Here is a 27,372-nt window from a genome sequence, read left to right as displayed (position 1 = left end):
TGCTCCTGGGGGCTGTGTGTGCTGGGCAAGAAGCTCATGCTCCCCCCAGAGAAGCTCTGCCAGCCACGGCAGGACACTCTGCATGGAAACAAAGCCATCTGTAACCCTGCCGGCCTGCCTGGGAATACGACCGTGAGCCAAGGAGCCGGTTCCCACACGCAGCCCGCCGGCCCACGGCGTGCTCTGGCAGCCTGGCCCAGCGCTGTGCCAGGCAGGGCCCTCTCGCTGCCAGACACGTCCCATCCACCCTGGGCTCCAAACAAAGCCACGGCACAGCCCGGGTGACATCACAGCGCAGCCACCCCTCGCAATGCCACCATGTAGGGGAAATTCCCTGCACCCCACGTGATTAGGCCTCTCTGGATAAAACTAGCTTGAGGCTCAAAAATCTTTAATTGAGTGAGCAGAATTAAGATCTTTTTCCTAAACAGAATCTGGATCCAATCTAGGAACTCCCTAATGGATAGGGAATTTGTCATATTCTAATGTATGGGCTGCACTAACACAAACCATGAGTGCTGCAGCCCTCACGCTCCACAGCAGCACTGTGGAACTCTTCCTCAAAATCAGGACCAAAAAAGGCTTTTGGAATCATAACTCCATCTCCAAGTCCCAAAGAACTCTATGGGGGGCAAAGACAAACCATTTAACCCGTGCTGTGCTTTGCAGGTGGGTGTGGAACTGTGAGGCCACAGATGCCCTGGGAGTTCAGTGGTGCTGCCCTAGGAGCTCAGACTTTTTTCACCCCCTGAGCTCCTGTGCCATCATCAGCATCCACACCCACGCAGAGAACACCTGGTCTGAAACTGCCCCCCCCTCAGGGGGTTCCTGGAAGCTACGAGCTGCCCAGAGATCTGAACCAAATGCCGAAAAAATCCTTCAGTTTCCACGAAGTCTCGTAAAACCCCTCAGCTAATTAATTTATTTGTTAACACTTAAACAACTGGCCCAAGACAAAACTTTTAACTTGAAGAGATAAATATCGACTGACTGCCAGTATTTGTGAAAAGCTTCCATTTTACACTAATCTCAGGTTATATACTTCTTACGTATTTGGCTGAACCAGCCTCACAGATCTGTACCCATTCACTGCCTGTTCCTCAGAGGAAAATAAAACTGCCAGGTCTGTATTTTCATTATCAGTCACAGTTTAAACACTTTCTGTGAATTCTCTCATTTCCCTCCATTAAGCTGATGACTCCTTTACGGCCTCTTTACCCACCACTACCAAAGAAACCACCAGTGACACTTCCAAACCAAACTCCATTTAATGAGCCATCCTCAGGCACCCAGCGCGGAGCTGCAGCTCGCCCAGCGCTATGCCTTGATGGCGAATTTCCGGGCCGGGTACAAACGTTCCTTTCGCTGCTGCTTCTTGGTCTTCAGGTTCTCCTCGTGCTTGTTCAGCCTGCGCCGCATGGCCCGAGTCTTCTTGGGCCGCAGATCCAGGGGTTTGTACTTCTTGCCCTGTTGGCAAAGACACACAGCAGTGGGGTTCAGACCCTGCTCCGAGCTGAGCTCCTGCCACAGCACCAGCACCCCTGTTCAAGCCCCTTTCCCTTGGGACTACCTTTACAGCCTGCAAGTTTAGGAGACTCCTCTCCGCTGGGAAACACGAGTGGAGTGTAACTTTTGCAGCAGCTTTGACTCAGGTTTAAGTAATGCCTAATCGTACAAGCCCCAGTTATCCAACACCTCTTGAAAAGGTTTTTCTTCCCCCCATATATGACCTAATTCAAACTCCAGGAAGTAATACTCTAAAAATCTTATTGAATTAAAGAATTTCTTGGTCACACATAAGATGATTAAATTTAAAATAAAAGGGTATCTGCATTTCTGCAAACTGCATCTTCCAGCAAGTTCACGCCACCCCACAGAAGGGATGCTGCCAGAAGACTCTCCTGCAGAAAGCAGACTCAGATCAAGCTTACAGAATTCTTGCAGTAATAATTAGAAAGCAACCATGGCCAGAGAACTTTAAAACTGAACATAAATGAGTATTTTTCATTGAGTTTTAAGCTTTTAAGTAGCAATCAACAAATTCAGTTCCTTCCCACAAACTGTAATAGTGAACAGCAAGAGCTGCAAGGCCACTTATGGAAGATGTTTGTCCTTACCTTGTAGAACTTCCTCAAGTTCTCCTTCTGGGTCTGGTTGATGACAGTCAACACTCTGGCGATGGATTTGCGCACCACACGGCTGCAGGTGGGAAAGAGAGGGATCTCAGGACACTCTGCAGGACCAGCTCCATGGATCAAACCCGGGGTACCGTGTGTGCTCCGGACCGCCTACACTGCGCCACATTACAGCGAACACCGACAGGGCCTGCCTCATCTCCACTCAACACCTCTGAGCAGAGGCACAGAGCAACCCCCAGCCCTACCGAGATGTGTTCCCCTTCCACGCGCGTTTTTTAGGTTTTTTTTACAGCACACAACAACCACAACCTGTGAGAGCAGCTCTCAGCCACGGCGCAGCCGGGGACTCCGCGGCCCCTGCCCAGCTCCCCTCGTCCCCACTCACATCTTGGACAGCTTGGAGGCGGCCCCGCCGGTCACTTTGGCCACGCGCAGCTGCGACAGCTCCACCTTCAGATCGTCCAACTGCTTCAGCAGCTCCTCCTTCTTCTTCCCGCGCAGGTCTCGGGCCTTGATCTTGGCCTGCGGGCGGCGGACAGGCCGTCAGCACCCCTGCCCGACCCCTGGGCCCGCATCCCGCCCGCCCTCAGCCCCCGCAGCGCGAATATGAGGGCCCGGGGCCCGGTGGGATGTGGGCGGATTGCCGGGATTCCCGGTCCCGGTGGGACTGGGGGGCATTCCCGGACTGCCGGTCCCGGTGCCCCTTGGGATGCCGGTGGATCCCCGGGTGGCCGTTCCCGCGGGATGCCGGTGGATCGCCGGTGGCCGTTCCCGCGGGATGCCGGTGGATCCCCGGGGGGCCGTTCCCGCGGGATGCCGGTGGATCCCCGGGTGGCCGTTCCCGCGGGATGCCGGTGGATCGCCGGTGGCTGTTCCCGCGGGATGCCGGTGGATTCTGGACCCGCGGCCCGGCTCTCTCACCATGGCGGGCGGCGCGCGGCGCGGGGCGGAAGGACGGAAGCCGCGCAGAGACAGGGGCGGTGCCGCGGCCGGACCGTACCAACGCGCGCTGAACGGGGGGAGGAGCCTGCGCGCCGCGCGCCCCCCGCGGGATGCACGGTGGTCCCGGCCGGGGCGCTGACAGGGAAGGCGGGAGGCGCGGGAGGCACGGCCGGCCCCGGGCTCTGGGGCTGCAGCCCCGCGGGAGCCGCTCGGTGCTGCGGCTGCCGCCCCCTCCCTCTCTTGGCCGCCGGAGCCCGGTCAGAGCGCAGCCGGTGTTCCCGCGCTGGCCGAGGTGCGGCACTCTTACACCGGCAGTGATGGGGACGTGATGGCGGGCGGGGCGGGAGTGACCGCCGCGGCGGAGCGGAGCAGGGGCAGGGCCTTGCGCGCAGGCAGCCGCGGGGGACAGACGGACGGACGGACGGACAGACGGGCCGGCCTCGCTCCCCGCGGTGCTGCCGCCGCCGTATCCAAGCAGCCGCCGCGCCTCACCGGCCGCGCGCGGGAGGGCGGAGCCTCTCGATTGACGGCCGGCGCAGCCAATCAGAACGCCTTCTCGCTGTTAGCCTGGGCGCTCGGCCAATAGGAGCGCAAGGGGGCGGGGCTGGCCGGCGCGGACCGGCGCGAGGCGGTAGCCGCGCTCCCCGAACCTCGGCGGCGGCGGCGCTGCGGCCGCGCCCGGACCGGGACCGGCGGGTACGGACGGTGAGCGGGGCCGCCCGGCAGCGCCTGCCCCGCTCCGGCCCGGCCTCCAGGTGCGGGGGGCGGAGCGACGGCGCGGGCGGGGGCGGGCGGGGCGGCGGCGAGGGCGGGAGGGAGCGGCGGCGGCTGCGGGCGCCTCGGGGCAGGCCCGGCGGCGGCGCGCCCCTCACCGCGGTCTCGCCCCCGCAGAGCTCCGGGCCCGGCGGAAGAGCCCCGCCACGAGTGGGAGCCCAGGTAAGGCGGCAGGTGCGGGCGGGGGCTGTGCGGAACATCCCCCGGCGGCGCGGCGGGTCCGTGCCCGGTGCCGCGGCCAGGGGCGGCGGGGGCGGGAGCTGCCGAGGCCCGGCGGCTGCACGGGGCCGGGCTCGCCGCTGTCTCTGCTGCTAACGGAGAGGAGGAACGCGATGTGACACGTCTAACGCTTAGGCCTGGGTTGGCAGCGTAGCTGAAATAATTGCCCAGACGACCCCCTCTTTATTAACTTCTCCGTTGCTCGCGCTCCCTTCCCGCTTGCGGCGGGCGAGGCTGTGGGTGTTGAGCACGCCGGTGACAGATAGCGGCATCCGGCATCGGCAAACGAACCCGTCGGGGTGGAATGTTGCAGGATTTTATGGGAGCAGTCTGTGCAGTGCTGGATATCCAAACTGCGGGTTTGATGGAATCATCACGGATTTGTTCTGATTTTCAACTTCTATCGCAGCAGTTCCCTTGTCACCAAATTTTATTTCTTTTGTACAGAGAAGTGGCTTGGACAATAGGTGACATGAGATGCCCTTGGGGACAGTAGCTGGATGGTTGTTGTGTTGTGTCATCCCCTCAAATTTCTTGCACTATAAAAATGTCCATCACCTGGTAAAACATCCAGGATCAAGACTGCTGGTTTTCAGCTCTAGATCTCATCTCCCACCACAGAATAAGACCTGTTTTCATCAAGGTCTGAGTTGCATGTCTGTCATTTAATAACCAGACTCCAAGGTTCCATGCTTTAGCCGTGTCTGGGCCAAGCACTTCTAGTCCTCCAGCCTGCAAAATGGACCACTTAATATAAAAAATACCTAGATTTTGCATGAGCTATCCAAATGCACCCTGTAATTCAGGGCATCTTGTCCAAGCTAATGCAAAGCAGCGCTGTGGGACCATATGAAGACTAAAATGTGAGTGAGTCTCCCAGCATGCGTGTGCTTCCCACTGCTCCCGCAGGCAGCAGGACTGCTGTGGTGGTACCAGTCTCTGCAAATCGTGGAAAATCATCCTGGTATGGGTCTTGCTGTGGGATTTGCTGCCTGGGGTCTCCTCACGCCACCTGAACCTGTGGTGTGGTGGGTGTGCTGTCCCTGGCACAGTGGAGGGAGCACTTTGGGAGCCTGGTGTCCTGCTGGGGATTGTGTGTGTAGAAAAAAGAGGCTTCATTTTCAAATCAGATTAATACAGTCTCTTTTAAGATCTTTGGATAAATTGGACCACGATTTCTGTTAAGTGAAAGAAAGAGTGAGTCACTTCACTAGGAGCAGAGAGCATTATTCTCCAGTCATTCTGGGCTGCCAAGGCAATACAGACGGTCACGAATATGATGGCCAGGTCCTTTACTGCAGGAAATAGAAAAACCATTCACAGAAACTATATGGAGAGAGGAAGTGTTTCGTTGTGCTACAAAGGAGAATGTGATCATTGTTTTGTCTTGAAATGTAGCTACAATACAGTATCAAAATTCAATTGGCAATCCATCTCCCTTACAAACATGGGAAGATTTTATCACAACGATGTCTAGCTGGGCTTTGCTCTATGTGTAAGAATGATACTGTGTTCTGTGCTCATTGTGCTCTTTTGAGAAACTCGATCTACAAGTGATAAAGATGCTGAAAGTGCATTCCAGCGGGAGGAACATGAAGCTCATTGTTAATCATTTCTGTGTCCCTGTTTTATTTTGTGGAGGCAAGTAATAAAAATGGAGTGTAACGATTCAAAACATCGAGAAGCTTCTAACCCTAGTCAGTTCTGCACTGAAATCAGATGGTGGTGTCTGTGGCCTTGCACAGAGGGCACAGATTTGGGGAGGTGGGGGCCGGGGGCTGCAGCTCTCCCGCGGCTGCTGCTCCTGTCACATGATGCTCTGCACAGTCCCCTGCTCGCACTGCAGCTGCCTCGCTTCCGTGTGCCACTCACATCTCCCCTCTTCTTGCATCACTTTTATTCTGGTTTAGCTCTGTTGGCGTTAAGTGGAGTTGATGATCTGCTGCGGCACAGATGGATAATGGGAATTCATTGGATCATCTGGATGTGTTACTTTGTTGGTTTGTCTCTTATTCTGCTTGGTGTGCTTTGGGTAAGGAAGGAGGATCTCCGGTGTGAAAGTCTGTTCTGAGGTGGTGTTACTGCCTAAAGAGCTGAAATGGAACTGATATTAAACAAAAACCCCCAATGCCCCCACTAGCCCCCTAAAGCACAGTATAGCTGTTGGATTCTGGCCATAAAAACCTGGATGTTGATGTCTTTTTACACATAACTTTACGCAGCTCTCATTTTTTTCTTAAAAATGATTGCTTTCATTGGAGCAGTCTTTGTAGAAGGACAACCAGGACTTGTACATGCAGATTTTATAATAATTCTGTTTGGTATTCTTGCATAAGAGCATTCTGCAGGCTTGGCTTTTGTGGCTAAGTTGCACTGTTGAAGCACAAAAGCTCTGTTCAAGATGTGTAGTTTTTGAACAGGCTGGAAACAGAGGTGTGGTATGGAGTATGTGTTGCAGCAGGAGGAGACAGTTCAAAGGAGTGGACCAAGTTGTGTGTGGGAGCTGCACTGAGGGTCAAATGGAGGTCTGGTTCTGTAAAGTATGTAAGGAAGTTGCCAATATAAATATTACCTTGCAGCTTACATGTGCTGAGAGAACGCAGCACAGCCCTGCAGCAGGGATGGAATGGAGTAACCATCAATCTGGTTCCCTGAGGATGTCAGTCAGGAAAGGAAGTGTGCGATGCCAGAAAGCCTGGATGGAACTGCAGGTTTAGAGGACTTGTTGTTTGAGGTATTTTTAATTATTGCTATTAATGTAATGGAACACAGCCTAATAGCTGAGTTTTAAAAATATAATTAAAGCAGAAGTCAGCAGAGGAATTTCTCTGCTGTGAGGCAGAGGCACAGTTCAGGAGCAGTACCTGCTCAGGAAGGTGAATTCCCAGAGTGATGATCCATGCAATTCCCAAGCTTGCTGGCAGCTCCCAGCAAACACTGGTTTGGAGGGAAGAAGTGAACCGAAGGGATCAGAAAGCTTTCCCAAGCTTGTCCTGCATTCCCTTTTGTCAGAGTACAGTTCCAGTTGGAAGGCAGCCATTGGCACCTTGGCCGAGGATGGGAACAGGCTGCAGAGTGTGACGACAGCTGCCCTCCAGATCGGGCACTGGCCTCAGCTGCCATTTGGGCCAGCCAGTAAATCATTTGGCTCGCTGGAAAGAAGCCTCTCCATCCCATTGCTCTACAATGCAGCTTGATGTTAGCTGTTCCATTTCATATTAATGAGTGTACATAAAAGAGTTAAACGTCAGTTGTTGTCAGAGGAAAGAAAGAAAAATCGTTCTTGTAACTGGGATGCTTTTCAGGAACTTGGCTGCTGGGAAGGCGAGAGGCATGTGCTTTTCCACCCTGCTTTAGGTGATGGCTTAGTTCAAGGGGGCCCAGATTTGGCTCAGTCAACAGTTGTGTTGGCGTCTTGCCATCAAATGTGCATAAAATGGAGCTGACTGCAATTCCCTCCTCACTCTAACATGGAGGGGCAGCCGGAGGGACCCGAGGCCGCCGTGCCGGTGCCGTAGCTTGGCTTGGCTGTGAGGGTTACCCTGGGATGTGCAATCCCTGCAGCACAAGCTGTTGCATTGTGACTGGGTCGTTGCTTTCGAGTCCCTGGGTTGTATTTTGGTGTCTTGTCATAACTGATGCATTTCAGCCCTTGTTGTGCCTGTGCTCCTGAAATCTCTCTCCTTTCTCACAGTGGCTTACGTGCTTTTCCAGATGCAGGAGGTTCATCTCTCATTTGCAGACTCTTCCTATGATTCTGTGGCTTATGCACATTGCCACAATATCGAGATAAAACACAACTGGCATTTTAGCTGCTCCAAGAACATTGTGTGTAAATAAACCACTAAATAGTTCAGCCTGTGAAATGTAAATACACACAACTCACTGCCACAGCTGATGGTGTTTTTCTGTCTCCCTTCTACCCTCCCACCCCTGCCAAGAGTGGGCCAGCCTGATGTTCTTTTTTCTCTTGCTCTTTCATACAAAGCAAATGACTGCTAAGTACCATGTAGGTGGTATGCAAGCACCACAACAGATTCATGATTTGAATTTGGATGAAAAGAAACACTTGTGTCCTCTTCCACATTGCTTCTGCACCATCTTCTGGAGATTCCTGGACTCTGATGACCCAGAAATTCTTCTTTGGTCTGACTTTGAGCTTGAGCCTATTTCTAATAGCAAACTAGTGAAGTCAGTAGAAGAGCAGAGGCCCAACTGTGATGACATTTTTAGCCTGTGCCCTTTGTTCATTCTATACACAAAAGGTCGCGAACTGCAGTGAAAGAGGGATCATGGAGGGCGCAGAACAGACAAAGGTGGAACAAATTGTCAGTGGCAGAAACATAAAGAAGAGAAGCGAAAGTTTTGTGTGCTGTAGGCGATTGAAGGCCACGTGCATCCCATGGTGAGATCATGTCTCTTGTGTTCAAAGTGAGTCCGCCCAGAGGGAATTCAGAGGAGTCTGCTGGTGAGGTGTGGCTTCCATGATCTCAGAGTAGGAGGCAGGAAGGGACTACACGGTTTCCATGGCATGATGTTAATGAGCACCTCCGCATTTTTCTGAGAGAAAAGATGCCAAAGCTGCAGTTCTGGATACAGACAGGTGTGCTTTTAAGCGATAAAAGGATTTTTAAAGACGTCTGAAACATATGAAAAGCCTGATTCTACAGACGAAGCACTTACTTGAAGTTAAAATAATGGGATTGACACTGCATGTTGTATTTTTCAACTCATTTGACTCAGAATGGAGTTGAATTTGTGGTGTTGCCACAGGAAATCATGAGACTGTTCTGCTGAGATGTCCCAGGTAATGCAGAGGTGGCAGCTCCCCTTAACTCTGAGGTCTTATTGCAAGGCTGTTTGCAGATCTTCTCATCTTCTGATGCGCTGAGGAACGGATTATGCATTCATGTGAGAGTAGTAAACTTTCAGTTTGCAGTACTAAAATCTGTGCAACTTGTATAACAGTTCTTGTGTAACTGTGAGTGCCTGCTCTCTGCCACTTCCACTGGCCACAGCAGTGTGCAGCTGGGGAATGTGCGTGTGTGGGTTTGTCTTGTTTTCTTACTTATCCCCTGCCCTCTCCTTTCCCTTTTTTAGGAATGCAATTGCACGTTCAGGCTTCCTCTTTTTTCTTCTTCTCCTAGCAGCTTTTGAATTCCTTGTCTGATGTAACTGTTGTTGCTCTAGGGAGAGAGGTCCTGAAGATTATCTAGTGTGTGATTTTCACAAAATTCAGAGGAAGCTGAAGTAGAGTGATGTTCAGTGCATCTATTAAAGGGAAGGACAGACAGAAGGAAGTTGTTACATTGTAGGAAGCATCTGGCCAGCCCCTCCTAATGTGTGGAGCCCTAGGAAGCTTTCCCTGTGCTGCGGAGAGCTCGGTTTATTGGGATGTGAAGGGAAGGATCAATCCAGGCTGATATGGGACCAGGCTCCCTGTCCCTGTAGGAGCGACTGCTGGCCCTGACTGCTTGTGCAGAAGAGTGTGGGTGTGTTCGTGCACAGGCTCACTGGGTTTGTATGTTTGTATTATTTTAAAAAGTGACTTCCCTCTTGCTTAATCTTTAGAGGTAGCAGTATTTTTGCAAGTTAGCTGTACAAATGGTGTACTTTAGTAGGAAAACCAGTTTCTTGGAGAATTCCCAATAGGAGGTAGTTGCTAGAACTAGTTACATTTGCGGGTGATTTTGTCAGCCACACTGTAATTTGTATATGAAATCAGGCTTTCACCCTCGTAATTCATTTCTCCTTAGTGTCCTTTGAAGTAAGCAAACATCCAGGCAGAGAGAACATGATTTGACCAGTGCTATCAGTTAAATAAAACAGCTTGTTTCTGTTTCTTAAGTTAAAGTTGCTTATCACTGTGGTGTTCAGACAAGTGTCCCCAAAGCCCAGGCTGTGTCCTTTTCCTTGTGGCAGTCCATGTGCACGTCCATAGGGCACTGAGGAGAGCTGGGACGCAAACGCTCCGCTTGCTCTCTGAGCTCGCCATGGGCATTGCTGTCCCCCAGGACTGAGCCTTGCCAGGAGCTCAGGTGTGGGCTCAGCCTGCTCCCAGATGCCTCCTGCAGTATCCATCGAGCTGCTGGAAAAGGAGCTGGATATATCTGGAAGAGCTGCAGCCACTGCAGTGCAGACGTGCCCTGAGGTGAACAGTGGTTGGGGTGAGGAATGTCTGTGATTGGTTCCAAATTTTACTAAAAACTTTGGAATAATAAGGAAATCCTTTCCCCCCCGCCTACATTTTATAAAGAAATGGTTTGATGTATAACTGCTCATTGCCATTCCCTCTGAATTCCTGACTCCAGCAGGCTGTGAGGTTTTCAGTGCCTGTCTGGGGGAATTGCTATTTATTTATTTCAGTGTTTCTTGGGCAGAACCAAGTGGTGCCTTGGGAACTTCAGGGCAGTGGCTCTTGATGGAGAGTTAGGTATTCTGGCGAGAGGAATGAATTTGGGTTCTACTGCATTTTGTGTTGTCTGAGGCTCTGTCAGGACTAGCACTCTGAGCAGATCACATGGAAACACACAGATGGTTTTCCCAAAACGTGCAGTATAGCGTTGAAAGAAAACATGAGACATGAGTGTGCCAGTCTGCAGAGGAAAAGGAGAGGCAAATAGAGAGCCATGGTAGGCATCCTGCTTGGTGGAGGTAAGATCGGCTGGTTTTTGGTAGCGATTTGAGACGTGATGGTTCCAGGCTTTATGTATCAATAATCAGGAGCTTAGTTTTATCTGTGTTGTTAATTTGCAGATAAGAAACAGATACCAGCTGGGCATCTGGCTTTGTGTCACATCCCCTTTTGGCAGTGATGCTGTGGGAGATGTGTCAGGATGGAAAGCAGAAAGAGAGCTGGTCTCTGACTCAAGGTTTGACAGCTTTAAAATCCTGATAGACTGGAATGTGTTTTCCACCATTGGTTTCTGTAGAGAGCTGTTCTAGGAACATTTTAGTTTGGGGAAAATCCTGTATCAACAAGATGGAAGAACAAAGTGTGTTTGCTTTTGGTTTTTGGTTACCACTTGCGCCTCTAAGCAAGGAGTTGGAGCGTTTGAAAACCGGTCAAGATTCCATAACTGAGAGGAAGTGGTGGCTTAAAAAAAGGGAGATGGGTTGTACAAGTGCTCTGTCAGGAGGTCAAGGTGCCAACTGACCAGTTGTCAATGTCCAGCCTACTCTGCTGTGCAGCTTCAGGAAACTGCTCCTGATTCTACCTGTCCTCACTGATACATGAGCTTATAGACCCCTGTCATCCTCCTGTCCACTGTGCCCTCTGGTTACACCATTGCTGCCTCTTCGGTGTGTGAGGTTTTATTTGCTTGTACACGTCAGGCGTGAAGTTATGACCCCCCCCCTTCCAGCAGGCAGCTGAATGGCAGCTTACAGTGATCCTGGCTACGTAGCAAATCTAAGAGGATGTAATGCACTTATTGAACATACCCATGCTGGACTTGCATTGTCAGCTTGATTTCCCTGACCCAGAGCGTTCCCTCACCACTCACAAAGCCTGCCTTGCTTTGCAGGCCTGAGTTCCAGGGTAGGGCCAGTGGGGAGTGCATACCATTAACTTCAGCACTCTTTTTCCCTTCCAGCTAAGCCTGGTAAACCTTAGCCAAAAGACAGCAAACCACAGGGAAGTGGAGACGTGTGTGATGTAAGTGACATCTGACTTTTAAAATACTGGCCAGCACCATGAAACCTCCATCCCTGTCCCATATCCCTCCTCCCGCTGCCCTTCAGCTCCATCTTTAACTGCCATCCTCTGGGATGTCTGTAAAGCTGTGCTACCCTGGGTGCTGCAATGGGATGAATTTGTAAAATCCATTAATGTATTACACTACGCTAACCTGGAATTCTGTGTTATGAGAACGTGTAGGGAAGAAACTGGCACACCAAGTGTGGGGCTTGGCTAGCACGGGTTTTCTGCCTTGTATGGCCTGAGGAGTTGGCAAAATCTTTGAGAGAATAATAAGTTCTGCTGGAAGCCACCATTTTCTGACTTATTCTAACAGTCTTTCAAACCAATGTTTCAGTGTCTCCTTTTGCAGACTCTGGAGAGCATTTTGTTAACGTGTTACTTAAGAAAAATTGTCGTACAAATCAGCCCAACAGTTTCTTTTGCATGAAAGAAAGCAAAAAGCATGAAACACAGAACAGAAAATTAAGTAGGTGATATTCGTGGCATAGCTGGGCTGTCAAAACTGGGGGAACTGTCTGTCTGCAGATGAGCACAGATGCATGTGATAACTTCTAGTATCAAAGGGAAAGAGAGGTCCCTGTTGTGGATGTGCTCCTGGCTGCATTTCATTTATATTGTTAATTTGGAGCTGAGCAGTCCCTTAGGAAAGGGCGATGTCAGGATCTGTATTCCTCCCTTTACTGTGCCCACTTGCTGTTCTAATAATAATTCTCCCTCCTGTCTGTACTGCTGCTGCATTACAACACAGTCCTTAGTGCAGGAGCACCTCCTCCTCTCCCGAGCTGCTCCTGGTAGTAGCTCTTCCTTTGTACAGCACCAAATACCATCCCCTCCAGAGCATGATAAGCCAAAACCAGTGCATGAGATAACTAATTTTATTTTCCTTCTTTGTCACCTGGAAAAGCCAGCTTCACGTGTTTTTCCTGCCTTCCGATACCTTTCACACTGGCAGGCTATGGATTTTCTAGCGTATCTTTTATTGATTGCATAAATGGTCTCTTCACAGTGGGTCTGGTGAACTTCTTCCACGTGAGAACTACTTGGTTTTAAAAAAATGATGCAAAGCCTAGTTGGTTTTACTTTCCTGTGCCAGGGCTAACACAGGTTATGTTGGCAGCGGTTGGGGTTGTTGGGTAGTATAACTTAAGGATAGTGTAAAATAAAATTCACTGCCATGAAATTAAAAGACTGATATCTAGACTGTATGAAACATACTTTGCAATTTAAGCAAGCTCCTCAGTTTTTTGCAAATGTGTCTGAAGCTGCTCTGGAGTGCCTGGACTACCACGGTGGAGCGCAGAACCCACAGCCTCGCTGCAGGATTTAGGTCACCCTTGCTGCGGAGCACACAGGACCTGGGGTATTGTCCCTCTTCCTGAAATTCCTGAATCACCCCTCCTGGCTACTTCTGACATCTGTCTTTTAGGTCTCACTGTTCACTTCAATCTCATATGTTGGTGCTTTAAATAACTTGGTGTTGTTTGTTCTGTGCTGTGTAAATGTGAATGTTCGGAGGCTTCAGACACAGCCTGGTGCTTCACAATGTTCACGTCCTCATGCCAAAGCTTGTGACATCTGGCATTTGGATTCTGGCACCCATATTGCAGTTCCCTGACAATACAGAGACACTTTTTACCTTTTTCTGGAGCTCTTCAACAAGTGGTTTGTGCAATGCCCCCACAGCCTTGCACTGGTGCTCCGGTGTGCTTTCACGTGGGTGTGTAAAAGCAAGTCTATGTGGGCTGCATCTTCTCTAAACTGGGAAATCATGAGACTGCTTGGTTGGCAGGATGACCCTCTAACTTACCCCAAAAGCTGGGTGGAAACTGCCAATTTCTCCTGCATTTGTTAGGCATGAAGTATTTGTTCAGGGAAGCATTTCTGAAGCCTCTTTAGTTATTGTGAGGGATTTTTTGGGACAGTTGCTAAAAGATACTTCTGGGTGCTTCCCAATGGCTGGAAAGAGTTAGCTTTGCCATTTCCTGCCTTGGACTGGGACGTGTAGGTAATTATTTGTGCAAATAGCATCCAAACAGAGCTGCTGCACAAATGGAAACTTGTTGCTTAACAAACACTTAAACCAAAACTGGTAGAGAAGCTGCTGGAAGTAAAAGCTCTGCATTTGCCCAGTTAGAAGTATGTTTATCTTGCACAAAAATCCTGAGCGTGGCAGAGCTGAACACCTAGCAGCCATTTCCAGAGGAGATGTTTGGCTGTTGCTGCTGCTGCAAAATCTGTAGCTCATCTTTGTATGTTCAACAGGATAATTTGATACCTGTGTATCTTTGGAGTAATATTTTTAAAAGCTACTCTGCCTCTGTAAGCTTTCATATTGCCTTACTTACTCAATACTACAGTTATCTACGTTATATCTTACTGTGATTATTGTACAATATAACATTTTACTCATACAAAGAATAAACATGGATCTGCAGGTATGATTGTGGGCAATGCAAGCCATGGAATTAAAGTCATGAGGATGCAGAGAGGAGGGATGGTAGGGTACTTTTTAGCATTCTGGCTAAATTTGCCTTGTTTCAGCGATAGGAACTATTGAGCAACAGCTTTCAGCACTTGCAGAAGAAAATGAAATGTAAGGAGAACTGAGGCTGGTCTCTCTAAATACAGCTGCAGGATAAGCACCTCTGCAGAAGGCAAATTTGGAGAGGATTTCTTTGTCCAAGTGTGAAACCCAAGTGCTGTTTGTGCTACAGTCCTTTCATTGGCAGTTTTGTGTTTGTGAAGACAGTCCTCAGAGTTATTTTATTTTGTGACTATTGTACCACTGTTACTTTTAATTTTGCTCTGTTAACTAGTGCATTGTGCAACAATTAGTCCCATGCCTTGATTCGCAGCTGTTTTTTTTTAATGAGTCTTGAGAAGGGTAACCTGTGGAGAACTGCATGCTCTGTGTTACATCCCCATGGAACTGAACATGCATCTCAGTCTGGATGACCTCATAGCAGCCCTTGATTTTTGAGTAATATGGCTATTTTCTTCTTCATAGGACTGATCTTGCCCTAAAAGAAATCATGTCATCAGGGGGAGCTGAAGATGATATTCCTCAAGCAGAGAGAAAAACGGTGACAGACTTTTGCTACTTATTGGATAAATCTAAGCAGCTCTTCAATGGCTTAAGGTTAGTGGATTTTTGACAGTATTCCTTCAGAAAAGCCTTGGAATACACACTGCAGTATGCAATGCTGAAGTCAGTGGTACAGTGAACACTTCAAACCCAAACCCAGTAAGTTTGTTTAGGAGAGAACAATGCACCTCTGTATGGGTACTTCTGGACCATGTATGTAAGAAATGTCTGTAGGAGCAGAGGTTCCAGTTAATAGTAAACTAGAAGTTGGAAATTCCATTAAATTGATGTGATTATTGCTGAAATGGTGTGTTTGAAGGGCACAATTAAGGATTAGGTGTAACTGTGTACAGTCAACAGCATGCAAATCCAAAACACCACAGTCTCTGTGGAAAAAGAAAGGAATGAGAAGGATTGGTCTAGATGGGAGGGAAGGAGCAGAGGGAATATTTTTGGGGAAGAAATTTAGGAAACCATAAACAGAAACATCCAAACCATACCCTGTATGTGTCTGGGAAACAAATGCTTAATCTGAACTGTGGAAAAAAGTAAAATTACATTTATCTACAAAGCAGCTGCAACAACAGCTAGAAGGTCTGGCTGGTTTGTCTGCAGGAGCATCCACGTTTGGACAGTGATATGGATATCCTGTTTATGTCAATATATGCTGAGTTAAACAGCATGTATCCAAAGCTGCTTTATTTCTAAGCTTTGCTGTAGAGTCTCTTAAGTAACAGGGGTTTGAGCTCATATTTGGTTGGCAGTTCAGCCTCTTACTGGTCTCTGAGTAATGCTGTATGTTTGGGCCCTTATAGCTTGCTGTTAGTCAAACACAGATGGTTAGCAAAGATGCTTTTAATTCCTCCGCCCCCCGCTATTGATAATCCTTTCATGTGCTTTAGAAGTTGATTACCAAATCCAAAACAAACAGTTTGTGCTCCAAAATCTGAATGGCAAATGGGCAGTAGAGACAAGGAGTTCTTGGAGATGGCATTTGACCCCCCATGAAAGACAGTCTAAAACAAAAGGACTGAGATCTTGAGACCAGGATTTCCAGGACTGTATATGACACTACACTGGCTTTTGGACAGATTTTGTTTGAAATTTTGGCCTGAGTCACTGAAGAGTACGAATGAACACAGTTGATGTGTGGCTGCATGCTGCTCCAGTTCAGATCAGAGAGGTGGCAGAGAACCTCCAGCCATTCTGTCCCTCCTTTTGCCATGGAGGGAGGTAGTGCTTGTGTCAAATTTTGAGATGAGGGATGGAGTTGCTCAGTATATCCATGGTACTTTTCCAGAAAGAAACCTTCTTGTCCAGCTAAATGAAAAGAAAATGGAAAATACCTTTGGATGAAGTATGACAAATAAAAATAGAGAGATGGGCTTAAGCAGCCAGTTCTGCTGTGTGAAAATAGGAACATTCCAGAACATTCCAGAACCTGCCTCTGTCCTTACTGTAACCTGGCACAGTTACTTCTTACACTTGACCACCATTTCACCTCTAAGACCTGTGATTTCCATGGGCATAATGACAAGATAAAGCAACGTTATAATTCTCAGGTATCTCCTCTGTTAGTGCTTGTTCTCTGGGGAGTTCACCTGGAAATGTCTTGGCAAGCATCCCAATTCTTAGTCCAGTTGCTTGCTTTTCCCTCCAGCATAATAAATGTATTTGATGCATGCCTGACACCTTCTGTTTTGAAGATGATGGTGGCTTTCAGTGTTGCGTTTTATGCCATTCTCTTGCCCCTATCATGTTTCATGGAAAAGAAGTGATGGGGGAGGGAGAGGAGAGCAATGATTTCCTTCCCAAAACCTCCTCTGGGCACTTCAGCTACAGGGAGCTGAGCCTATAGCTGTGTTGGCAGCTGCTTAGCTGTTGCTGCTGCCAGAAATTGCGAGGGCTCAGCCTGCCACGTCTTTGTTTCAGTAGCATTTCCTTCCTCTCTTCCCAATACAGATGCCAAATACAGCATTTGAGGAAAACATATGATGGTCTGCCAAGGTTGCTGCTCGAAAGTGTACTTTGTGCTCGTGCTCCTAGTGATAGCATCTCCTGTGGCCGTGCCTGCTAGGATAACACAGAGGGGGTTGTCTTTCTAGTGTCTGTGCCCTGGGCCATAAGTTAGAATAAACTGTTAATGAAGTATGTTCCAATGGCTCTTTTCTCCCCTTTCCCCACTCCCACTTGCTTTTTTTTTTGAAAAAGGCTGAGAAGAGGGAGGGTGAAAGGAAGCAGTTTGTCGTGGTGTACTGTCACTGGTACTATTTTCTTTTAAATGTTAAAAAGTGCTTAAGTGGGTTCAGTATCACAAAGAAGCCTGAAACTTCAAGGAATTAAGACTTTCCACAACTATATTTTAGAGAAGTGATTGTCCCTTTGTACTGGGCACTGGTGAGGCGCCTCGTCCTGTTCTGGGCCCCTCATGGCAAGAGAGGCACTGAGGGGCTGGAGTGTATCCAGAGATGAGAACACAGCTGGGGAAAGGTCTCCAACACCAGGAGCAGCAGAGGGAGCTGGGGGGGGCCTCAGCCTGGACAAGAGGAGGCTCAGGGGGGACCTTCTGGCTGCGCAGCACAGCACTGTTATGCCACTGCTGCTCAGGTTGTGGGAACAGGAACCTGTAACTACTACAAGCCTGTGAACATAAAAGGAAATTGTCTCTTTTTATCACCTGTCAAAACTGTGAATGTGTTTAAAGCTTTGAATATTAAACTTACAGTTATTGTAGCCTTCCTCTTTGAAGTGCACTGCTGAGTCTCTAGGACTCTCTCAACATCTTCAATGTCCCTGTGTGACAACTTCCATGTGGCACTGGCCAAGCACACCTCAGCACCTTTAACTGGGTTTCAGCCAGTATTATCTGGCAGCATGGCAAAAATGAACTCCTGACAGAGAATTGATTATGAGCACGTAAGTAGTGCTGGTCTTTGTGGAGTCAAAGAGTACAGCAAGAGTTGGATAAAGTTCTGGACTGTCTGTGAAATTTATCCACCAGCCACTCTACTGCAGCAAAAGAAACAGTCTTCTGCACCCAGGGGGAGAAACTCATCGTTCTAGAACATCGGAATTTGTGTCTTCATGTCCTGTTTGGAATGTTTTAAAAGCCAAGAAATTGGAAATGGTTTCCACTTGTATTGTGGCTATTGTACTGTCCTAAATGAAATCTCCAGTCCCTCCCCTGCATTTGGATTCATTTGGTTGCCCCTTTATCCCTCCTGTAGTGGTGTCCAGTCAGAGCAGGTGCCCCCCTGCCACCGGTTCTGGGCTGGGCACACCCCACAGGAAAACTTGCTGCCTTTGTCTCTCCTCACTGCTCTGGTGTCCTTCTGTAGATCTGGAAGTAGCAAAATGTCTTGCTATAACATAGGTCTTTAGTCCTCAATTTGGATCATGTATTCCCTGTCTCCTTTGGTGGGAGGAACTGTGTTAAAAGCCCACTCTGCAGTCAGCCGAGGCTTTGGGATTCTTTTGGCCTGCTTCTCACCAAATAGTGCATATCCCCATGTCCTATTAAAAAAACTGCACTTAATGTCCTCTTTTGCTTATGCATCCGTTTTCTCGTGGCAAAATTTCTTGGTACATGGGAGCAACATGCATGATGTTCAGCACAAAGCAGTAAAGGGATGGCAGCAAGGGCAGCTCTTGTCTGTGAAAAGCTGTAGTGAAACCTCAGTAATGTATTGTCATAAATGAAGTTTTATTACAGCCATGTCAGAATACTATCAAAAGAACAAGTGCTACTGTCTGTTTCCATGGAGATCTTTCCCGTTCCCTGGGGAGCCGAGGAATCCATGGTATTGTGCAGCTATGCCAGCTGCAATTAGGCGAGCACGCTGCTTGAGGAATATCCGTGTGGACACCCAGCAGCGGCTGCGGACAGCAGTGGCCAAATGCACGGACACTGTACTAACAGAGGCTTCTTAAAACACCGCTGATTTTCAGATACCCAAATCTAATGCAGTGCAGTGAGTTGAGCTGGGCTTTATGTTTAGGTTATGTTAGAGTGTTTAGGCTTGTGCAGAGGAAGGTGTGGAATGGGTAGGTGACAGGTGAGGTTTAGAGAGCGTATTAATTAGCTCACTGATGAGGAATACATGCATGAGCATGATCAGCCCATAGTTACCCGGTTATTTCTTAGTTTGTGCACATACCTGCTTCTCGGTGTTTGAGAGAAGGGTGTTTTCTTTTTCCTATATGTTAGACCTTTGCTCAAATGTCCTGAGCAACTTGGCCTAGAAAGCCATTTTACTATGGGTAAGGCTCTTCAAGTCAGCTTGTTAATCCAGTCATTCTATGAGTTAGTGCCAGGGAACTTTGATTTGTATCATTTTTTTTTAATTATCCATTTTAGTATTGTTTTGTATTTGTATTCACTTCTTTTTTAATACAATTAAACATTGAATCTTGTGGATATGCTAATTAAGTTAAAGCTACCTCTTGCTATATTGAAGTCTGCGCTGTATCTTGGGTGTGTGTTTGGACAGTGCCTTAGCTTCTTTTGTTTAGCTAAAATGTTTACATCTATTACAACAAGAGAAGGTGGTGAATCGTTCCTTGCAGAAAATGCTTTAAACTTGCATATGTTTGTATCGAGCTGTATTTGAATGAAGATGTTGGTACCCTGAAGCACATATTTATATTCCTGTTTACCCCTTGCTACACCGACATATGTTGCAAGATTTTGAGCAGCCAATTGCAAGTTTGAAGGGATTTTTTTGTTTTTTAATTTAGTAAAATTCTGCCCAGATTCCTTGGCATCTTCATGGAATATCTGCACCAAGTACTGGAATGCTTTTCCAGGCTGGTAAGAGCTGTAGCTGGTAAGGGATTCATTTTACTTGTAGTAGCTGAGCTAGGTCCCTTCAAGCTGTGTGGGAAGTACAGTTGGCTGACAAGCAGAGGAATATTAATTTCCTTTCCTACCTCGGGTGCTGTTAAAGCAATTACAGTGAGCAGAAAGAGGCCAGAATGCTGCTCTGAAATGGTGTGTACTGCTCTGCTTCTCTGACTCTTTTCAGAGGACATGGCAAGGTTTCCTAAAGGGGGTGCTTCCCTTGGTCTCTACCCTCCAGGCTTGGAAGTGGAATGTGCTGCTCTTCTGTCTGCTGAGGGTGGTACATGAACCAGCACAGTGATTTGAGAGAGCATTCCCTGCGGAAATCAATCTTGAGTCAAATGAAAGAGGATGCTGTCTTGGAAAAGCTGTTCTACTTCCACTTGTATAGTTGTGCACCTTCTTTGAATGAGCCTTGGTGTAGATGTGTAGGGAACATGTGCTCAGTGGGACTCAGGGGTTTTGTCTCCTCTGTTGCATTTGTTTCAAGATTCAGGTCACTCCCTGGAGATGGGAGGAGTGAGGGTTGAGAGCACAAACCTTTAATGCCCAAATCCTTAGGAATACATCATAGTTGTGGGGTGGAAATATACCACAGCATGGAAATCAAGGGGAGATAGGAGAGCAGAACTGAACTGGGTTGACTGACTCACCTTGTAGCACTGGAAACTGACAGGAAAAATCCAGAAGTTCTCAGGTTGTGTCATGTCACTAACTGTGAGATAGAGGGTGACAAATGTGGTAATGGTGTAACAGAATCCAGTGAATGTTAGCTGTGAGCATCCATATGCTGCCCTGACCTGGTGACACTGGGGCAGCAGTTTTGTTTGTGATATCACTGGCTCTGTTTCTGAAACAGCCTTATCTGTTTGAAAAAGATTATTTCCTTAATGAGTAACAATAAATATTATCAGTCCAAACTAACTGATTTCCACTGGGTTATTCTGCTTGCTCTTGGGTAGGGTTTTTATTTTTATGATATTTCAAGAGTCCAGTTTGTCTTTCTGTGGATATAACCATAAAATTACTTCTCTTTTAGCAAGATTGTAAGATGTTTTCAAACACCTGTTGCATGTAGGAACATGGTCATTTCCTATTTGGAGAGATCCAATAACAACAGGTTTTGAGAAACTCTGGGAATCATGGTTCTTGTAGTTCTGGGTGCAGGCAGAATTCTAAAGTATGCCGGGTGAATCCTGAACAAAGCTGTTCTGACTTTGGTGCAGACATGCTCCTGTCATGTTGGGCTGACTGGATTCTGCTTCCTAATTCTGCTTTTGTCACTGTCTCTTGCAGGGATTTACCTCAGTATGGGCAGAAGCAGTGGCAATCCTATTTCGGGCGAACATTTGATGTTTACACCAAGCTCTGGAAGTTCCAACAGCAGCACCGGTAAGGGAATGTTGTAGGCAGATGCGTTGTGTGGGTTTAAGTGCAGCTTTAATCTCTGGTATGCCCAGGGCCCCAGCTAAGATTGAGATTTCACTGTGTTGTTCAAGCATGAAGGGAGGGAACAGCAGCTTCCTGCAGTGCTCACAGTCTATTGAATTAAAATGTTGCAGAGTTTTCAGTGTGACTTTTTTAACAAACCCTTTTGCTTTACCTGAGTGTGAGGTGCTTTAATTTCTTACCAAGGAGGTGATGGATTCTGCAGAGCAGAATCTGGAATGGTGTGAAGTCTCTTGCTGCTGCGTGGGCTCTGATCCTTCACACCTTCCTCTGGCTGCATAGTCTGAGTGTTCTCCTGGGAAGCTGTGACCTTTTGTTGTGTGTATTTTGTGCAACACACTTATGTCTGGTTCTTGCAAGTTTATGCAAGATAAATGGCCCTTGTTGTGGGGTGTGTGTGCTGTTGGCTCTGTGAGGGGCTGCTGCTGGCAATGCTGCACCAGTAATGAAAGCTGAATTTGGCCCTGCAATGGCTCTTTGTCTTGTCTGGTGGGATGTTCTGGGAAATTTGGGAATCCTTTTAATCTTTCTTTTCTCTCTTGCGACATAGACAAGTATTGGACAATCGGTATGGGTTGAAGAGGTGGCAAATTGGGGAAATTGCTTCCAAGATTGGGCAGCTCTATTACCATTATTAGTAAGTAAGCACAGAAGAGGATGCAGTGGGCAATGCAGGGTTAGTGGCAGCTGCATGCCAAATGTCTGGATGCTCAGTCAGGAGGAATCAGTGATTGGGCTGAGTCACAATGCCAGTTTCTGAATGAGGGCCCTGGGGACTGCATGGGGTGCTGCAGGGAAAGGCCCCTGTGAGGCTGGTGCCACATTGCTGGTCACACTGGTACTGCCCAAGGACTTCGCTCCTGCCTCCAAAGTGTCTTCCATGTGTGCTGTATCAGAATGTTGTGCAAAAGTGTGATTTACGAGTTTGGGAGCTTAGTGTCCCTTTAGACTGTTCAGTGTACCCATCACCTGTATGTGTGGGTGCAAGATGGGCAGCTTTGATTGTTACCTAAAATGGGATCCAAGCTCTGACATCTGCCTTCCCAGAATGAGTCTGGCTTTCATACGATGGTACTTGAGGAGGGAGTTTTGCCGTGGATGCACAGGATGGCTGAGGGGGCAGGAAGGGAGGGTTTGGCATGGCTTTCCCTCTGAGGCAGTGAGCTGATCCCCTTGTTCCCCTGCAGCTTGCGCACCTCTGAAACCAGCTATCTCAATGAGGCTTTCTCCTTCTACTCAGCAATCAGGCAGAGGTCCTACTACTCCCAAGTCAACAAAGAAGACAGGTATGTCTGAATGGAGGCCTTTGTTTTTTTGAGACTAGGAAGGTGTATGGAGGCAGCAAAGAGCTGTAAACTGTAGGAGCATAACTGGGATAGAACCTGTGTTGTTGACAGGAGTTTCTTTTAATCCTTCTGCTACGATTGAAAAATTCAGGTTAAATAAGAGGTTAGCTGTATGACTGAAAGAATATTCTTTTACCTGGTCCTGGATAGAAAGCCATTAGCCCCAAAGTTTTGTCAGTTTGAATCCTGTGTAGTATCAGTGCTGGGACCCAGAATGCTGTGAGTGGAAGATGGGTCAGTTGGGCTGAGGCAGAGGAATCTGTTTGATTCTGATCAGGCCTTTCAGGGGAACATCAGCTCGTGCTGCAGTAAAGCAAGGTTTGAAGAGCCAGCCGTGGTACCTGACTCCCATGCCCCTGACATGTAAGAAGGCTGTGGCTTTCTTAAATTATTTTTTATGTCTCTGTACTCAGTTTTAACTAAACCTCCAAGCAGCCAGGTAGCTATTATCACCACATGAGTTCAGTCAGAACTCTTAATCTGCAGGTGTTCAGTCCTGCTCTGGTCTTAAACTCCTGTTCCTTACCCCTGCTACCTACCTCTGTTCTATTCTAATCTCAAATTTGGCTGTGGTGTTCTTGTTGTGTCTAGGCCCGAATTAGTGGTTAAGAAGCTGCGTTACTATGCAAGGTTTATCGTGGTTTGTCTCCTGCTCAACAAAATGGATGTTGTGAAGGACCTTGTAAAGGTATGTTAAAATCAGGATAAAGGTGCTGAGGGGTAGGAGATTGCTGAGCCTTGCTTTTCTAGTCTATCTGACATCCAGCACAGGGAATACCTTCTGTGATTCAGACATTTAATAATAACACTTTAAGATCAAGTGATTTGGTAGCATTGTTTGAACAGCAAGTAAAAATATTCCAATCGCTGCAGCCCAGACAGGGAGGTGCCCTGGAAGTGCAGCAAAGGAACAGCAAGCTGCTCCCCACAGCATATGCTTCCCAGCCCCTCTGACAACCTCGCTTCAAGCAGCTCCTGGGCTTGACAGCTTTGTGTAGGTTGCATTGCTGTCTGTGTCACAGCTCCTTTGAACTGCAGGCTTAGCTTAGCACAGCTAAACCAGCCACACCATCCCCTTTCTCAATGTATTTAAAGTTACTTGCGAGCTGAAATTTGAGTCCTTGGTATCCATAGCTTATGGTAATAACCAGTGACATAGCTGTGAGTGGGATAATTATACTTAACTCCAGATATTCTTTGCATTTGGACCTACGTAAAAGACAATTTGCATTGCCAGAACTCGGTGTAACATTGGCATTCTGTCTGCTGAAAGAGCGCGTTTTGGCTGGCATGTTAGTCAGGAGTGTGCTGCATATGTTCTCAAGGAATTTATTTATTTATTATTCTTAAAGGCCAGCACAGCTAACCAAATGTAAGATTACTGACTGCCTGTTAAAGTCTGGTTTTAGGAGTGACTGTGTCTGTCTCTGAACTGTTTACATCAGGAGCTGTCAGATGAAATTGAAGACTACACTCACCGTTTCAATACTGAAGATCAGGTGGAGTGGAACCTGGTTCTTCAGGAAGTGGCAGCATTTATTGAGGTGAGAATACCATTTCCTGTAGTTGTTTCAGAGTTTTCTGTCTTGTTGATGGAAGTGTTCCTGTATCACCATGTCTGTGAGGGAAGCAGGTGTGCCAGTGCGGGGACAGTATGCCTGTCCCATTAATCACTGACTCATGTTCACAGGACTATTTAAATATTGCCAGAATGGGTGGCAGCATTATCATTCACTCGCCTCCTTTGCTATTCATTTTTACAAAGGGAAGGCAAGCTAAAATGGGCAAACTAGAATTATTATGAAAGTAGGAATATTTAGTTTATTCAGCATGAATTTGTAAGGTTGTTGATGATATTTGACTCCTCAGGTATAGAGAAGCTGAAGCAGAGTCCATGTCATTGGAGGCAGTATGCTTTTCTCTTTGCTGTACCTTCATGTGCTTGTACCATGTATTTCTTGCAGTCCCTAAGTACTTTGCTTTTCCAGGTGGGAAGGCATTGTCCTGTAGCCTGCATACAAATATATTAATACATGTATGGCAAAGTAATTTAAAAAATCTGCCTCACTTGTGAACTGTTTATTGTAAGTGCCAAGACCTGTGGACTTCTCTCTGACTGCAAATCTGTATGCTTTCCTGAATTCTTGATTTATTCTGGTTGCTTTTTTTAGGCAGACCCTGTCATGGTTTTAAATGATGACAACACCATTGTAATCACCTCTAACAGGCTTTCTGAGACGGGAGCTCCGTTGCTGGAGCAGGGGATGATAGTGGGACAGCTTGCTCTTGCAGATGCGCTCATTATTGGGAACTGCAACAACCAGGTAAAGGAAATTCTGGGCACCTGGGTTTGCATCTTTGGATTCCCCCCCATGACATCCCTTCTGATTATACAACAGAGATTCCAACAAAGGAGAATATTGAAATATTTTTATTTTGATGGTTGCAGTTGCAGCAAGAGGAAGAGGGTTCTCAGAAATAAGAGCTAAAAATGAAAAATGTTAGATATTAGACCTGTGGTACTGACCTCTTATTGCTTATATTCAACATGTCAGTTAAGTAGATACAATTGATTTTCATATACTGGATTGTTTGTGACATTCAAGCATGCGAGGCTTCTAAGATATGTCTAGTAAAAGCTTGACTTAAGCTTTCATATGACTCACTCCAGCTTGTTGCAACTTCAGTGGCAACAGGAAGTGGTTTTCAAAAGACATTCTGGGTCCTGGTTTTTAGATGATAATGGTAGTGAAGTTGTACAAATTTCATTACTTCTCTCTGAGCTCTCTTCAGGTAAGCAAGGGAGTTGTATTTAAACTACACTTAGTGTGTCTTTGTCAGATTTTGTCTGAATTCGTGGTACATAGCCCTTCCAGCACCTGATTTGTACACATGCCAGAGAAGCCTGTAATTTGGATGCAGGGGTCTGCAGTGCAGTGACTTGGCCTGGTAGATCAGTAACAAATAGACTTTGTCCTCTGTGAGCTCTACTAGAAGTCATTCACAGCTCTTTAGAGATTCAAAGATGACACTGACAGATCCCTGAGAGAGAATGGTCTCTCAGGTGTGCAGTGGAGTCTCTTAGCTGGATAATTCCAGAGAAATTCTGTTTAATGGGTATCTGGCAGAATAAACTGTTTGACTCTCTTGCAGGTCAAGTTCAGTGAATTAACAATCGACATGTTCCGAATGCTGCAAGCCCTGGAGAGGGAACCGATGAACCTGGCGTCACAAATGAACAAACCTGGAATGCAGGTGAGTTCCACTCCAGTAACAAACCTGGCAACACATCTTAACTGTTTTTTTGTTTGATTGATTGGTTTTAAGAAGTGTACTCCTTCAGTACTGTCGCTGTGCAGAGCAGGTTAGTAAAGGTGGTGTAACTTTTACTAGATACCAGTGAAGAGTAGCTCAAACCCATGGACTCATCAGATTACTGAGTCATCTGAAAGTTAATGTCCCCTTCAGAGAAAGCATAAAGTGTTTTATCTGGAGCCAAAAGAGAATACGAAGATTTAAAATTTATTTGATTGAGATGAAGTGCGAATTTTGTCACTCAGTTCCTGGGTGATACTTTAAAGACGAAGGAAGATTTAGTTAGCAAGTTTCAGTGAGGGATAATATAAAGTTCTGGTTTGAATACTGTGCATCTTGCTTTACTGTGTAGTAGGAAATGTAGAATGGGCAGACCCATTTGTGTGGGAAGTGTGCTGGAAATGAACATTCTAATAAACAGAAATTTAGAGGGTTATGAAACTGCTTTGATAATATCTGGTGGTTGGGGTTTTTTGAGTAGTATTTTGTTTCTTTCTTTTAACAGGAGTCAACAGAGAAACCAGCCAGGCGGGAAAACCCCCATAAATACCTACTTTATAAGCCAACTTTCAGCCAGCTATATACATTTTTAGCAGCATCATTTAAGGTTTGTGAAATCGGTGAATTTATTTGTAATAAAAAAAACAATCCAGGACTGTATGTGAAACTGAATGAAATGTGGATCAGCACTGATCTAGAGAACAGAAAAATCCAAAATCAGGGAAGTACATCAGGAAATTGTTGCTCTCGAGCACTGTGTAGCTGCTGAATCTCCAGCCCTGTATCCCATTTGAACTGTAAACAAAGCTTCCTTTGTGAATTGTTTGAGAGTTGGGGTCTGCGTGGATCTTGGCAGCTTTTGGGTTCTGTATCTTGGAAAGCTTCAGATCTGGATAGATGGTAAAAGAGTCTGTGTGTAAGTAGATGCTTTCTCAGTGCTGCTTGGAGCTCTGATATCAGCCTGGAGGTTTGTGCGGAGAAAAGGTACAGACATTTCATCAGGTGACGCTTTTGATCTGTTGGAAGGGTTGTGTGTGGTGGGGCAGGGCAAATCCATGTACCAAGAGCAGAGTGGAGGGGAACCAGAAGCAGGAGTAGTAGCACAATTATAATGACAATGTATGTATGAAGGTGATGATTCAGTATTAAAATAAACTTTTACCTTTCTTCCCTTGCCACTTGTGCCCTTGTTTGCGTTCCAGGAGCTGCCTGCAAACAGTGTGCTGCTGATTTACCTGTCTGCCACGGGCGTGTTCCCATCAGGTCGTTCGGATAGTGAAGGTACAATAAAGGAATGCTCCCTGTCATGAACAGGGCTTGAATTCTCTTTATGTTCCAGGACAAGTGACCAAGAAAGATGTCACAAAGCTCCTTTTAAAAGACAAGTCAATTCGATTCTCCTGTCTACTTCGTAAGATAGCCTTTATTTTCCACAAACAGTAATTAAATCTTTGTGTTTTAATTAGTGTGCATTTACCTGAGAACTTTTCAAAGGACACACCCAGTTTTTGATGCATCTGGAGTATTAAAAGCCTCCCAATTTTGAAGACCACGTGGCTCAG

The 27,372-nt window shown here is 47.0% G+C and overlaps 2 protein-coding genes across 12 annotated transcripts in view; one reads left to right on the top strand and one right to left on the bottom strand.

Annotated features, from left to right (window-relative positions):
• Window positions 1-1,249: 1,249 nt before the first annotated feature.
• On the bottom strand, window positions 1,250-3,337 carry RPL35 (ribosomal protein L35). The gene is made up of 4 exons (XM_039561746.1): window positions 3,060-3,337; window positions 2,524-2,660; window positions 2,118-2,199; window positions 1,250-1,467 (listed from the first exon to the last, which is right to left on the bottom strand). Exons 1-4 carry the CDS (start codon window positions 3,060-3,062, stop codon window positions 1,318-1,320), a joined length of 372 nt encoding a protein of 123 aa, XP_039417680.1. The 5' UTR covers window positions 3,063-3,337; the 3' UTR covers window positions 1,250-1,317.
• The window catches only part of SCAI (suppressor of cancer cell invasion), a 33,245-nt gene continuing 9,166 nt past the window's right edge, over window positions 3,294-27,372 (top strand). The window contains exons 1-13 of one of the 11 annotated variants that reach the window (XM_039561744.1): window positions 3,751-3,835; window positions 3,972-4,016; window positions 11,669-11,730; window positions 14,783-14,914; window positions 20,997-21,092; window positions 21,700-21,786; window positions 22,337-22,435; window positions 23,087-23,183; window positions 23,941-24,039; window positions 24,667-24,819; window positions 25,649-25,750; window positions 26,316-26,417; window positions 27,013-27,091. In XM_039561744.1, the coding sequence (XP_039417678.1) occupies window positions 11,729-11,730; window positions 14,783-14,914; window positions 20,997-21,092; window positions 21,700-21,786; window positions 22,337-22,435; window positions 23,087-23,183; window positions 23,941-24,039; window positions 24,667-24,819; window positions 25,649-25,750; window positions 26,316-26,417; window positions 27,013-27,091 (1,048 nt within the window). In that variant the 5' untranslated portion in view covers window positions 3,751-3,835; window positions 3,972-4,016; window positions 11,669-11,728. The other 10 variants (XM_039561742.1, XM_039561741.1, XM_039561740.1 and 7 more) reach the window with 10 other exon arrangements.

The sequence above is a fragment of the Corvus cornix genome, chromosome 17 (genome assembly GCF_000738735.6).
Source record: "Corvus cornix cornix isolate S_Up_H32 chromosome 17, ASM73873v5, whole genome shotgun sequence".
Taxonomy (NCBI): Eukaryota; Metazoa; Chordata; class Aves; order Passeriformes; family Corvidae; genus Corvus; species Corvus cornix.
The sequence above is the reverse complement of the archived record's forward strand: the minus strand, read 5'-3'. Positions and strand labels throughout refer to the sequence as shown.